Source organism: Pundamilia nyererei, unplaced genomic scaffold (assembly GCF_000239375.1).
Source record: "Pundamilia nyererei isolate P.nyererei 1_Seehausen unplaced genomic scaffold, PunNye1.0 scaffold00045, whole genome shotgun sequence".
Taxonomy (NCBI): domain Eukaryota; kingdom Metazoa; phylum Chordata; class Actinopteri; order Cichliformes; family Cichlidae; genus Pundamilia; species Pundamilia nyererei.
Window position 1 is genome coordinate 2,849,671 of NW_005187446.1, and position 14,541 is coordinate 2,864,211.

General features: G+C 42.0%; 1 protein-coding gene and 1 long non-coding RNA gene across 2 annotated transcripts in view; one reads left to right on the forward strand and one right to left on the reverse strand.

The window, feature by feature from the left end:
• The first annotated feature begins 6,930 nt into the window (after positions 1–6,930).
• On the forward strand, positions 6,931–7,773 carry LOC106456199 (uncharacterized). Its single transcript, XR_001290366.1, has 3 exons — positions 6,931–6,999; positions 7,352–7,545; positions 7,692–7,773. It is a non-coding gene; the product is annotated as an uncharacterized LOC106456199 (long non-coding RNA).
• Positions 7,774–9,852: 2,079 nt separating this feature from the next.
• The window catches only part of LOC102214601 (circadian-associated transcriptional repressor-like), a 5,973-nt gene continuing 1,284 nt past the window's right edge, over positions 9,853–14,541 (reverse strand). Inside the window, exons 2-6 of the mRNA XM_005732069.1 lie at positions 13,804–14,156; positions 13,580–13,655; positions 13,078–13,156; positions 12,542–12,725; positions 9,853–12,418 (exon numbers count right to left, since the gene is read on the reverse strand). Coding sequence (XP_005732126.1) covers positions 11,846–12,418; positions 12,542–12,725; positions 13,078–13,156; positions 13,580–13,655; positions 13,804–14,154 — 1,263 coding nt within the window. The 5' untranslated portion in view covers positions 14,155–14,156 and the 3' untranslated portion in view covers positions 9,853–11,845. The remainder of the gene's footprint in view (positions 12,419–12,541; positions 12,726–13,077; positions 13,157–13,579; positions 13,656–13,803; positions 14,157–14,541) is intronic.

Here is a 14,541-nt window from a genome sequence, read left to right on the forward strand (position 1 = left end):
TATAGAAAAAGTTCTTACAATTTATTTATTTATTTATTTATTTATTTTAGCAGATTTGTCTGGTGATACACGCAGTCTTTTGTCCATTTAAATCAAACTAAGCTAAATGACTTTCAAGTTTTTGGCATCATGTAATTGCAGAGCAATATATTTATAGAAATTCTAGCTGAACATTAGGTGTAATAGGAATAATTAGGTACTGGAATAATGGGGTTATGGTTAGGTTCAGTTCTACGCTTCTAGTTTACACATTCAAATTGAAGTCTTATAGCAAAGTAGTTGTAAAGTCTAAATGTGTGTGAGATGCCAGCTTTAGAAGGTTATGTCTTCTAGTTTCTGAGACTATGCTTCTTTATCTTGCTGGTAAAATTCAGCATAAGCCTACCACTAAGTGGATCAGCAGTGACTTGGTGGTTGTTAAGAGGTTAAATCTTTCCCCTGGCAACTTCAAATACCAAAACTAGTTAAGGCTGGATTAAAACTAATGTTTTACATTCTGGGAACTAAGAGAGTGATCTGAATTGCAAATAAAAATCCAAATTGAATAGCTGAAGAAGCGCTTTGGCAGAGAGTATTCACATTCTTCTCCTTTACAAGGTTCATGATAGGGCCTTGTCTTCATATTAAAAGTGCAGTGTTTCAATGATTTTCACAGAACTCAAACAAGTCATAAATATTGCCTAATTATTAACCGCAGCTCAGTCGTGAACCCAGTCCCCTGGTAAAAACATGAGATTATCAGATGATCTCCATTTCCTTCCTCTGAACGCCCGCCTCCTGACTTTTTTCCCTCCCTTTGCATGATGTGGGTCAACTGCGTGCACTTATAGTAGTGTGAGCATGAATCAGTTGCAGAGAGCCCGAGGCTATACCAGGCTGCCAAATGACTCGCTCTCTCTACAGCAAGCCACATCCACGCTTTCGCTCACAGTGCTAATGCTACATGCAACCATCAGGAAGAGGTGCATATGCAGCATGCTTTAGTTACAACGCATGCTCTTATCACCAAAATGTCAGCTAGTCATTACGGGTGTATTCATTTACTCCTACCAAACAGCACACCTCCATCGTCATCATCTGCCGATTCATCACCCATGTACTTAATATTTAGGTCCATGTTTACAAGCACACTACAACCCAAGTTGTGTGAATATGGAAGTAGTGTAAAGGAAGCCTCTAATTAGGACCACAGAATAATACATGGAAATCGGAGGCATTTTGATTACATGCTTTTTCCACCACAACAAACGCCTTTTGTTGTTTTCACTTTGATACCATTTTTCTCCGTGACCTTGAGGAAAATCAGAATGTCATATATTTAGTTTTCCCAAAAACAAGGTCTTACTGATCACTTGTTTTGGTTATTGAGTGTCGTAAATTATTCTTTGTTTAAATTGCTGAACGCAAGTTGCAATGCAATGTTTTGATCTGAAACAGTCTAATGATTTATATATTAGCTGAATTGCAGAAAAATATTCAGCAACTACTTCAATTGAAAATTAAATGTATTTTACCATCATTTAAGCAAGATAGTTTAACACATGAGCCAAGGTGTGAAAACAGGTGTGGGACACATTGGAGAGACCAAACAGCCACTTCACAAGCGCATGGCACAACATAGAAGAGCCACCTCCACGGGACAAGACTCAGCAGTTCATCTGCATCTAAAGGACAAAGGTCATTCTTTCGAGGATGCCAATGTTCACATTTTGGACAGAGAAGACAGGTGGTTTGAAAGAGGAGTGAAAGAAGCCATTTATGTCCACTGTGAGCGACCATCTTTGAACAGAGGCGATGGCTTACGACACCAGCTGTCTGCCATCTATAATATCAGTTTTGAGTTCCCTTCCCAGACGCCTTAACGCCCACTCACACCCTGGGCCATTTGACCTCATGAAATCACATGATAGGGTGGGGCCAGGGTTTCACAATGAGCTCACCCGAAACTCTGGCTGATTGTGACCCACACCCATTTTCACACCTTGGCTCATGTGATTAGGTAGAGGATCATCAGGGGGTCCTTTTGTCCCTCTTTGGGGGGAAACTCCCACTGGGTTTAAATCTGGGACTCTCCGCCATTTGACCTTAGAACTGAAGAAGCTTCTCGGATGACAGGTGAAATGTCTTCAAGCAACTTAAAGAAGTTCTTTCCAAGCTCCTTAGACTAAGGTATTCACTGATATATTGCCCAAGAATAACTGCTGCTGACCTTGTTGGCTGTCAGTTATTTAGTGACATTTGCAAGTAGCAGTGACTATCGTTCCACTATATGTGTTGTACAAATGTAGCTGCCTTTGGAGTTGAAAACTGATGCCAGCATGGAAGTGCCAAAAACTGCAGTAGTTCCTCCAGTGGCCACTTTAGGCCCACTCCAAAAAGAAGTTAATCCCGAGGGATGTTTTGGCCCTTTTCTAACAATATCTATCAGGCAACTATCGTATAGAGACACCTGGATGCTGGAGTTAGGTTCATGGACTCTTTGACTGACACAGGCAGCTGGACCTGACAGACAGAGGCAATGCTTTCCACCAGGCATGCCAGGCCAAACAAACTTCAAACTACAGCAGTTGCAATGAGCAAAGTTTGCAGTGACACTAGGAGAGGTCTGACCTCGCTAAGGGGGAACCAGACAAGTGTTTCAAATTCTTTTTAAACAAACCTAAAGACAAAAAAGAAAGTCATTCAATAAAAACGAAGTTGTCCCTCACGGAGTGACAAAATACAAAGTAAGTGATGTTTATGTATAAAGTGCTAGCAATATAAAAGTATGGTAGAAGACACAAAAATAAAAAAAGACAATAAAAATATAGTTAATAATAGAATTTCAATAGAAAGCGTGGTTAAACAGAGAAGAATTCAGTTGTCAAAGAGTCAACTAAATGTACCGTAGGGAAAATTTGATTCTCCTGCTGAATTTGTACATTTTGCTTTGAGTTACAAAAAAATGCATGGTTGCTAATTTTTATGGTCATTTTCATCTTAATAGAGGGAGACAGAATATCAACCACAAATCCAGAAAAACACATCACATAAAAGTTATGCATTGATTTGCATGCCATTGACTGAAATAAGTGCCACTCAGAATTCTGCCTCCCACAAATTGCCTGCGTGTCCATGTGGCACACAAATTACATTCAGTCAATTACAGATACTCCTGAACTTAACTCGCTATGTTTAGAAAGCACACCTGCACACAGAATCAGTTTTTTTCTATCCAACTTTGGCTACCAGTACCAAAAAAGCTGTCAAATGACATCAAGGACAAGATTGTAGATCTACACAAGACCATCAGCAAGAAGCTTGTTGAGAAGGTGACAAATGTTGGTGTGATTATGGTGTAATTTTGTAGCCTAACCAGCCTCCAGACCTCAGTCCTAGAGAAAATATGAGGAGGGAGCTGAAGGTCCAAGTTGCCAAGTGGCAGCCAAGAAACCTAAATGATTTGGCGTTTCTGTAAAGAGGAATGGGCCAAAATCCCTCCTGAGATGTGTGCAAACCTGGTGACCTATTACAAAAAATATCTTCCCACTGTGCTTGCCAACAGTAACACATTTTTTGCTTGGGGATCAAATACTCACTTCACTCAGTGACGTGCAAATCAATTTATAACTTTTATGTAATATGTTTTTTTTACTGGATTTTTGATTGATATTCTGTCTCTGTCCATTTAAATAAAACTACGATACAAATTAGAGACTGTTAATTTCTTTGTAAGTGAGCAAACCTTCAAATTCAGCAGATGATCAAATAATTATTTTCCCCACTGCCACTTCCCCACACTCCCCACTTCCACACAAAGTAAAAACTTTATTTATGTAGCACCTTTAAAGATATTGATTACAAAGTGCTGAACAAAAGAAAACAAAAACATCAGACATTAGTATATCAAAATAGTTAATTATAAGCAGTTGTAAAAGTTTTTAGTTGCTTTTAAAAAAGCTGAACAGAGTTTGCAGACCTGAAACTAAAAGGGAGAAAGTTCCAGAGTCCTGGTGCTACAACTGAGAGAAGGCTCTGTCACCTTTAGTTTTTAAGTTTTAGTTTTTACCTCTGCATGTGGCACAGCAGGCTTCAGTCAGATGACCTTAGGGATCTGCTAAGGACATACAGATGTAAAAGTTCTTAGATGTATGCTTGTGCTTGACCATTCAGAGCCCTATGAGTGAGAACCAAAATCTTGACATGTATTCTCGAGTCAATGGGATGCCAATGGAGCTGGGAAAGTAGCAGTGTGACATGAGAAAACTTTGGTGATTTGTTCAGAAGTCTGGCAGCATCTACAAACGGTCCAATGATGCTTTGTGTAGGCTGGTCAATAACGAGTTACACTAATATATACACTATGTACACACAGATATACACTAAATAAGTGGTGATGATTTACACTAATCCAGTCTCAAAGAAACAAAAGCATGAATAACAGTTTCCAGTTCTGTTTGTGAGATAGTACTATTTGGCAATATTTCGTTAGTGATAAAAACATAAACGAACCAATGACTGAACATGACTAAAGTAAAGTAAAACCAGAATCTAAATTTGCCCAGAGGTTCCTGATGGAAGGCTTGGAATAGTCTAATCAACTAAGAGTCTAATGCACTAAGAGTTTCCTAGAGTTATATGTTTTTCTGGAGTACAAACAAGAATTTCATTTTTTTCTTCATTAAGTTAAGAAAACATTTTATCCATCCAGCTTTTTACACAGTGTAAGACGTGCAGTTTCGAACATCATGAGGCTTAAAAAAGATATAAAACTGAATATTACCTGTGTAGCAGTGATATGATAGGTCTTTAAAAGTGCTCAAAATGTGCTGACGAGGGAGCATGTAAACCAGAATTAATACGGGCCCCAAAACAGAACCCTGAGGTACACCAAAATGAATATGACTTAAGGAAGACTTGTAATTTGAAGCAGGCACGCAAAAAGAACGATCAGAAAGGTATGAAGGCAGCGTAAGGCAGATCCCAACACACTGGTCCAATACCTCAACCTGTCAAGCAAGATCTGGTGAGCAATTGTATCAAAGGCTAAAGTCGGTTCCAACATAAGGAGGACAGAACAATTCCTGTGGCACTTTGCGCCAAAACATCATTAGATAGTCTGAGAAGAGCTGTCTCAGTTAATTGTCCTTCACAGAACCCAGGTGGAAATTTATCAAGAATGCTGTTTATCGTAACTTAGTCTAGGGTGAATAACAGCATTCTTAAAGTAACACAGAACTTGACCAGAGGCCAGAGAGGAATTTACTATAGCCTGTATGCAATTAACTAAGAAACAAATAATAAGTTCTGAACCCGTGACTTAAATATGTGAGGAACAGTGTGTTTAAGACAAAGCTGAGACAAATAGTCTGGAGATATCCATGCAGTGATAGAGGAGAAAAAAAGCAGGACAGTGGGGAGTGAAGCACATGATTACAGTTAAATATAATGCTAAATAACTGAATGTTGTACATTTAGCCTCAACTGTGGGTTAGAGGCATTTGAATAATACAACAAAAACTCCTTTTGTTTACAAAGTAAACTTGCACTAGCAGTTTTGTCTTCACCATTGTTACTGAAATAAACGTGGTCTCTGCGGTTGGTGTCTTTAATAAAATTACATAACATGGTTTGCTGGGTGATAGAGATCAACATCCAAGACATCTGCGCTTCAGTTCTGGTAAGTGAAATTGTAGTATGTTGTTAGTCTGTTGATTAATACTAATAAGTCTATATTTGTGTCTGTGCTATGCACGTGTACAGTTTATGAATCAGCTTGCTATTGACGCTTCATCATCTCATTCGCATATGGTCATGTCTTGCTCAAAAACCAATAGCAACATGTCAGCAGCCAAAAAGCTAGTTGAAGCTTCAAAATGCATACTCCAAAACCAGTGGGTGACATCTGAATGTTCAAGGATAGTCTGATGAAGATAGATGAGCTAAAAGACTCCAAAACTATTGAGTTTTTTTGTAATTATGGTACCGTCTCTGATAGGAAAGTGAGACAAATAAGCAAACACGACTTACTTATTAACATGACTCCAAATAACATGTTTTAAATTTTTTTTTAAATTGTTGGGCTTCACTTTCTCACTGATCAGCCTAAAAGTAGTACATGAGTTGCTAAATGCCAGGTTTACATATAAAGCTCTTCTCTCGGTTTTAACTCTGATTTTGGCTAAAAACAAAACAAAAAACCCAACATGGGTAATTATTTTCATTAAATTTACAATAATGCTACCTTAATCTGTGGATAATCAAATGATGAGCCTGACAGTAAACACCTCACACACCACTGTCTCTCACATTTACCCACTCTGCTACGACCACCCGTGGCCAACCTGAATCCCTCCCATGAGCCGTCTGCCCTGCACACCCCACAGCCCCCGCCCCCCGTTCCCTCTCTCCAGCCAGCTCTATTATGTAATGACACCTCAGCACATAATATGACAATACCACAGATATTTCTATACAAGTGCACACAGGAAAAACAAAAACGCACACAGCATCACATGCGCACACATCACATGCGCCCTGACCCCACACTGGCAAACACAGTGATTTCAATTTGCCTGTGCAGCTAAAACAAGAGTAATGCATCATGGGGGCATGCGATGGGAGCTGTATGAATTAATCTGTTATATTACTGGAATGTCAGGTATTTAGTTTGTAATCCTAGTCCGGTATCTGCAAAGCTTTTATTGCTGAATCTTAAGTGTTTCCTTTCAGTCTTAACAGCCTTTGAGCTTGATATCAGCTATTAATGTATATTATTGCTTTTCTCCAAAAATTAACTACAGAGCAAAGTTTAAGACTTTAGTTAAGTTATCCCCCCTGTTCTCACACAAAGCTTTTTGATTCATCAACTGTATGGTTATGGTATATTTTATCATGCTGACCCAGTTTTATTTCATTGTGTCTGACAGGGGTTGTAAATCATCTTGGAAGATACACTCTCAGGGGGCTCAGCTGTCTTGACTTCGAGCATACGCTGCTAGGATCTCAGTTTATGTGCAGGTGGTTCATTCTAACTCAGAGGGAGTAAGCTTTAATCTCTCACTTTTGTCTCATTTATAGCCCTCTTTGCTTGCCATCTGTGTCTTTCTTTCCCCCCTCATGAGTGTACTGAACCTGGTGATTCCCTTTCACTCAGTGTACTTGAATAATTAAGCAGCCGTGTGGGATGGTGTCATCGCGAGCAGACTCCCGAGAACACATTCAGGCCAGAGAAACTGATGAGGATGTTATTTGCCTGTAGCTGAGCCGTGCCCCAAATATCACACACACACACACACACAATGTCATGATGAGACACACGTGCGCCCTTGAAAATTTAGTCCTGGTGTCTCTGTCTTTACGTTGTTCACAGAGATGGAGACCACAGATGGCGCGCAGAGCAACCCCTTCAACCTGGCACACCAAGGGCCCGTCACCGCTGTGATCTCTGGCGAAGCAGGGACTTCGAAATGTCTCTGATTTCCATTTCAGGATTGGGCAGGTTTATTGAGCATTCAGGCTGTTTTTTTGGTCAAGTCTGCACTAAAAAAAACCTGTGGACTTATGGTGAGTAAGAGGCTGTGTATGTAGTTGTGAAGTCAGAGAGTGACTTCACCTCACGCGAGTCGTACTGGAGTGAAATTATGGGGGAGGGGTGTTTAGAATAAGTGAATAAGCACCTCATTGTGTCGTTCCCTTCATTATGTGCACAGAGCAGAACTGGAAGGACACCATTAAATCATCAACTTGTTAAAACCAGTAACAGGATGTGGGCCCACAATTAAAACCTACACAGCAAGGGATAAGAGCCGCAGTAAGTTCATTATGTGCAATCCTATTGATGGACACACACATGCTAAATTAAGACAACACATGCTCGGAGAAGTGAAAACAACTTGAATGTGAACAGTGCTGTAATGTTAATTATGTGAAAATATACTGCGCAAACAGAATATTATAATCCAACTGAATGATTAAACAAAAAACTAATGTAGCTTTTTTGGGGAGAAAAAGAACAATTATACATATTTTGTTTGTTAAAAAAAGTGTTCTCAAAACTGTAGCGAGGTCAAGTTTCGTCCCTGTGCCCTCCACACATCCTCTTCTCGTCCTTTTCCTCTTGCCCCTCGTTTCCATCCTCCGGAGTAGAAAGAGGGGGGGAGAATAGCAGCGGTGGGGAGATGGAGGGCAAGGGCTTTTTCTGCTAAAAACTGCATGGATACAAGGGGGGGCCGAGGGGGAGGGAGGGTGGAGGCAGGGAGGGCTGTCTGTGTTGTTGTAACGTAGCATAGTCACTGTGTCAGAGACAAGCCCATCACCAAATCAGCCAGTCAGTGTGTCAGAGCGTGCGACGGGGGGGGAGCAGCGCATGCATGCATGCATACGTGCCGCATGGCATGAGAGAGAAGTCAAAACCACACCCTCCCAAAATTTGCCACTCTCATCCTGGTGTGCATGCAGTATCTAAGGATATGATGCTGGGCGAAGGAGATCGAGAGTGCAATGATGGTTAATACATGAAATTAACAGTTGTGCTCCTTGTGCAGTGTAACATCTATTTTTGCGTCTGATTTTCTGGTCATAGATTTTTCTTTGAGAATTGGTGAAATTAACAGAATCAGAACTTCCAGATTGAAATATTAAAGGATAAAAGAAGCAATGTTTTTTGAAAACAACAAAAAAGACAGATTGAAGTTAAATTAGTACACAGCTTCATAACTTTAAAGTTTTTACTTTCTCTTTATTTTGAAGTAAAACTCACATTTTGTTACATAACATTACTCCTAGCAACCTCCCAGTGTGTGTTTGGGTTATCAGAATTTTTTTCATTTTCTTTCATCACGTTCGGTGTGGGTGATGCAGCGCCGCGCCACTCAATTTTTCATTCTCACCTTTTGATTTTTTTTTTTCTAGAGGGAATTAAAAATCTCGGTGGTCGCCTGCAGAGATCAGACTTGAGCCTGTGGGTAATTGTTTTCGTGTGAAATGCAGGACCGCGCTACAGAGACCACCAACTTTTCTCTGCTAACCTCCAGAAGGTATTTACTCATTATAACACTCTCACATGAGCACACATATAAGCTAAAGTAGTGTTTGGACTCTGATGTAGCAGCTGGTTGGAGGATCAGCCAGCCCCCCTACCTCTCTCAGTCAGATTACAGAGGCTGTAGTCTCACCACCCCACTGCCCCTCCTCTTCTTCCTGCCTTCATCGTCTCCGCCTCACCCCCACTCACTCGTGCACTCACGCAGCCTTCAGAATATACAGTCTGTAAATCTGCACCCCATCGAGTCACACATCTGTTTATTAAAAGCTGCTTTCCAAATCGGGAGCTGCATAATCAAAAGAAAACAAAATAAATGCATGAAGATTTGTGTAAACAAGCACACAGGCAGTTTCATCTTTCAAAAATTGGTTTCATTTATTAAAAGTTTTTTTTTTTTATTTTTTTTTTTTATCTTTGATTGTATCAATATTTTTTTTAAAAAGGAGTGTAATATCACATAGAATTGGGTTGAGTGAAAGACAGAGTTTAGTTTAGAAAGAAAATATACTACGGGATTGAGGGAAATAAAGGAGAGGAGAGGGCAGGGGCAGACGAGTGCAGCAGAGTGGGGGAAGGGAGGCGAGGTGGAACTACAGTCAGCTTTTAAAATGTAATAAGTAGTTGTAGTAGTAGAAGAAGAAGGCAGCTGAAATAAACAAGACATTATTTCTGACCAATAAGCAGTGGTCGCTGCAGTAGAAAACACATGAAAAAGGACATAATGAAAAATAAGTGCAATTGGCTTCTCTGTCATACCACAAATGTATAAAAAAAAACAACCCAAAAACCAAAACAGGAGTGTGGTGGAAGACACCCCCAGCCTCTGATCAAGAGTCAACATCTGGCGTATTGTAGCAGGATAAGAGTGACTGAGGGTTTGTACACTCCGTACTGAGAAAAACAACAAAAACAAACAGGCAGTAACATGTTGGCTGCCGGTGGCTCTGTGTTCACGTGTGGTGCTTTTTGGAGGAGTCTAGTAATGCAAATCACCCCACCCCATTTGTAGTTATGTAAATAACATATGAACCTCTCACACCAATTCAAAAATATCAGTCCAAATATTTACAATATAGATTAATCCAGTCGGGTTACTAAGAACCCCTTCAACATTTAAATGAATGCTGTGAGTGGACTTCCAATTAAAGAGCAAGCCTTCAATGATACATGTAAATCAGCACGATGATAGCAGCGGTAGAGAGTGGTGCAAAGAAAGATTTCTTCCCTTACATTTATATTTTCACCATGTTTTCAAGTTTTCAAGAGCACCATCTTTAAGTGCCGTTCAGTCGGTTTCTCTCCTGATCAGAACCTAAAGAAAAGCCCCAAAGGAAGGCTAGACACTTAAATACTACATGACAAATAGTAGCCACTGCTGTTGGTGTGTGTATTAGTCAGAGATGCAGGCCATTCAGGTGAGCTGTAGATGTTGGGATATAAGAGCTGGATGCCATTTTTTTTTTGTTTTTGTTTTAAAGAATCACAGTTGATGATGTTGGTTTTTAAGCTGTGTGCGATTTTAGAAGAAGGGTGACTACACGTTGGCTTTCGCGTTTGACTGTGCACTGGTTTTGTGAAACACATGCAAACAATCAAAACACAGTATGAATGCACTGAGAGCACAGAATGCTTTTTTTTTTTGAAAAACACATCCTATTTGGTAAAAAAGGCACAGTAGTCCAAGAGACCAATCATAAGATTTCACGTCCTTTTTGTTTTGCCCTCCTCACGATAGCAATAAAAGCCACAAAAAAATGTCAACAGCATCTTCCCAGTCACCTCAAAAGAACTGTAGGCCAAACTATGCAAGCGCACAGCAGGTGATAAGCTGCCCAATAAATACAAACAATAAATAGATGCAGTATCAGATCAACACATGAATAAATTAACTGTGTAATTGAATCAATAGACATGTCTTTTAGTGGTCCTTGTTAACTCCATACGCTGGTCTATTAAAAGTCTCGGATTGTAATGAGACTGATTGCCAGTCGGTTTGCCGTCGGAAACATCTGATCCACGGCACGACAGGAAAAGTTATGTGACCACCGGTCGCTGCGATGTCACTCCTGCTCGATGCTGATGATCTGCCAGCCGAGTGTCCAAACAATTCTTGGATTACATTCGTGAGTTGTGATGTCATTTTTCCACCGTCTCCAATGGCTCCGACACGGCGCACACTACACCTCATTTCTCACATCACTAGCAACAAGATTTTTTTAGTTACCCCCAGTGTCGCTTTTTCCTCTTCAAACCATTCAAAAGAATGTAGAGACAAACGTGTCTTCTGCTGCAAGACTAGAATCAGCTCACTCATCAACCACATCAAAATAAACACTGGAAGGTTTTATTTTGATTACTGACATCGGCTGTTCCATTTTCGAACAGTTTCTTTCAAGTTAGATGTCTGTTGAAACAGTCACCTACATAAATATTTCTTCTTTTTGTATTGATTGCCTTCATGCTGAAGAGGAGCGATCATTTACTCCTCTAAATACTCTACAATATCTCTCGTTACCTGTACATTGCTTTTGAACCTTGACAACCACCTTTCCGCACGAGTTTCGATTATAAGTGTGATAACGGTTCTTGTTTATGTCCTGTTGTTTGAAATGTCTGTTTTAACTGTGGTCTGGATGATAGGTTATGTTTTTATCCGTCATTGTTTTCAACATCTATCACCAACAATTCTTTCCTCACTTCCTCTCATTAATGCAAGTATAATCACAGGCCTTCAGCCTCTTCCCTTCTTCCTGTCGCAGCAGCTTTTAGCCCAGTGGTGTAACAAAGCAAGGCTGCCAGTTCTTTTGCTGATTCAGTACATCAGGTCTTCAAGCTGGTGGGACACGCCCCAGGCAAAGGCTTAAGTGTAACAGGAGGAGACTGGCTCTCACCCGGAGTTGCCTCAGTGGTCCCCCTCTCACTCTGCTGTCCAGCAACAGGCTGGCTTTGGCACCGGATTGGCTTCTTCACATTTTTGGGGTGCTTGTAAGGTGTGGTGGAGGAGATGGAGCTGTCTTGTGTAGCTGGGCTCAACCTCCTGCTGGCTGTGAGGGCATCGTGTGAGAGGCAGGTATTTCGTGGGGACAGGATGGGCGCAACATGAACCCACGTGAGGCTCGGCTTAGAGCTCTGACCCGCTTGGTACTTCGACACCTTCACTGGTTCCTTGCCGTCTCCGTCTTTTCCGTCATTTTTGTCATCAGTTAGCTGACTGCTGCTGGCTGCATGTGCCAAACTCTGATTTGCATCAGCTGCTAGTGATGGGGAGGAAGAAGGTCCACCTTCTCTGCAATCAGACTTCACCCTGTTTTCTCCTGTGCTGATATGGGGGGACTTGAGAGGTATAGGGGAAGGCGTGGGAGAGTCTGTACCCGTCCAGCTGAGTCTGCGCTTCTGGAAAATAAACAGGAGAGTAATTTTCATGAATGGGAGGTTTTTGTAAAATTTGTGGTGCTGGTGGGGTGGAGAAATGTTTATGTGTATTAGCAGCAAGAAGTCAGGAATGTATGTCCTCACCTTAACGGGAATATGTAACTGATCCCTGTGTTTGTGCGGCGGGGTGGAGCCGAAAGCTTCCTGGAGGGATCGGGCAGGGGATGTGGCGACACTGGAGGCTGTAGACACAGGCTGAGTGAGAATTTGGGGAAACCAAAGTTTTAGCATCATCTCCACCTGGAGCAGAGTGTTCAGATACTTCTCCCTATGATGTAGAAAGAGGAACAAAATTTAGGTGAGGAGCAGATAGGAATACGACTTTGCTGCTCAGTAGGAGCAGGCGTGGATATTTATGATCCTGCACAGAGATCTAGGTAAAATTTCATCTGACGTTTGGTGTTTCTCTGCACTGACAGTGAAAGCTGTAACTCTACCTGCCTGAGGACTGTTCAATAAAACATCCTGCCTCACCGTGCACTGCATATCTAAGATCAACTCACAGTTTAATAAAGATAATAATTCTTAAATGCAGCTAAAACATCTCATGATGGCAGGACTTGATAAGAGTGAGAAAAAGAGGGCTGATGGATGGTGGGACAATTCGGATGACATCCTACCCGCAGTCAGGTCTCTGTAAAACCCCCACAATCCTCTGGATACGATCCATCGCCACGCTCTGCTGGAAACTACTCAAGCCTGTCAATCAAAAGAACATAATCCTTCAGTCAGCATTCGCACTGAATGAATGCATATGTGGGCATGCACGGTCTCACACATGCACACACGCTCTAACTCATGATATCGGTAAACTCTTGCAAGCTACTGAGTCAGCGAGAAGACTCGCTTCACACATACACACACACACACACACACACACACACACACACACACACACACACACACACACACACACACACACACACACACACACACACAGCACTGTGGACTGCATCGATAGGCTACATCAATACAGACTACTGCTTGAAGGAAAACTTACTATTTCAATGGACTGAGGCCACTTAGATCATGTAAACCTGTGTTCAGCCTCAACAACTGCAGAAGCCAGCGAGCGCACACACACACTTGCCTCCCAGAAGACGGTGAAGAAAGGATGCTTACCCCGGTCGAATCGGCCCCTCTTCAGTCCATTCAGCAGCTCTAGCAGGGGCCTGATGAAACCCTGCAGCTCAGCACACTGACAGAGGAGGAGGGAAGACAGATTACGAGTTGGTTTTGGTTAGGCTCGGCTGTCTGAGGCTATCTGCTGGGCTTTCCTTTGCACGCACACTGCTATGTCAGCCCTCTTCTCATCACTCTCCTTTTCTGCCCATCACCTTTCTTACCTTCTGAGCAAACAGCAGATCTCCTTGTGATTTTGCAGTCTGCCTCGCCGGATCAGTCTTCCCCAGGCTGACGTGAGCCGCTTTGCCGCCACTCTGTGACCTGTAAGAGTCCTCCTCTTCCTCTTTGTCGGTGAAGCCGTCACACGTCCACTGTGACCCGGGACTGTCTGACCCCCCATTTCCACTTGCTGACGCGCCGCCCGACCCCCCGATGATGACAGATGGAGAGCTGTCTGTCAGGAAGACGTCTGTGTCGTCCTCTGCCTGCTCTGAATCGCTGAACAAGAGGCTGTCACTGGAGCTCAGGGAATCAAAGGAGGGCTGAGAGGAGGTGCTGCCCTGCGACTGCATCCCTATCGGGACAGAAAGAAAGCTCAAAGATTAGGATGACGGAAAGAAACACAAGTGTGGCTTAAGGGAACATTGAAAACCAACACGTCTGAAGTGAGAGGAAGTTCAGTTCTTAGCATTTGGCAATACTCCATTTTCCTACCTCGCTACCAAAAATTATAACCCCTATTACTCAAAATGGTGGGTATAGCACTGCCCTAGTTTGGGACTGGGGGTAGGCAGTAGGCACACAATAGTAGTGCATGTCTGGCTTCCATTGAGGAGATTGGAGGCTGTAGGAGAGTAAAATGTGTGAGGGGGATGGGAGCTTGTAGAGTAGTGAAATCGGAATAGGCCTGCTCTCTCTCTTTGCCACAGCCTCCAGTGCTCTCTCTAGCCCCTCCTCTC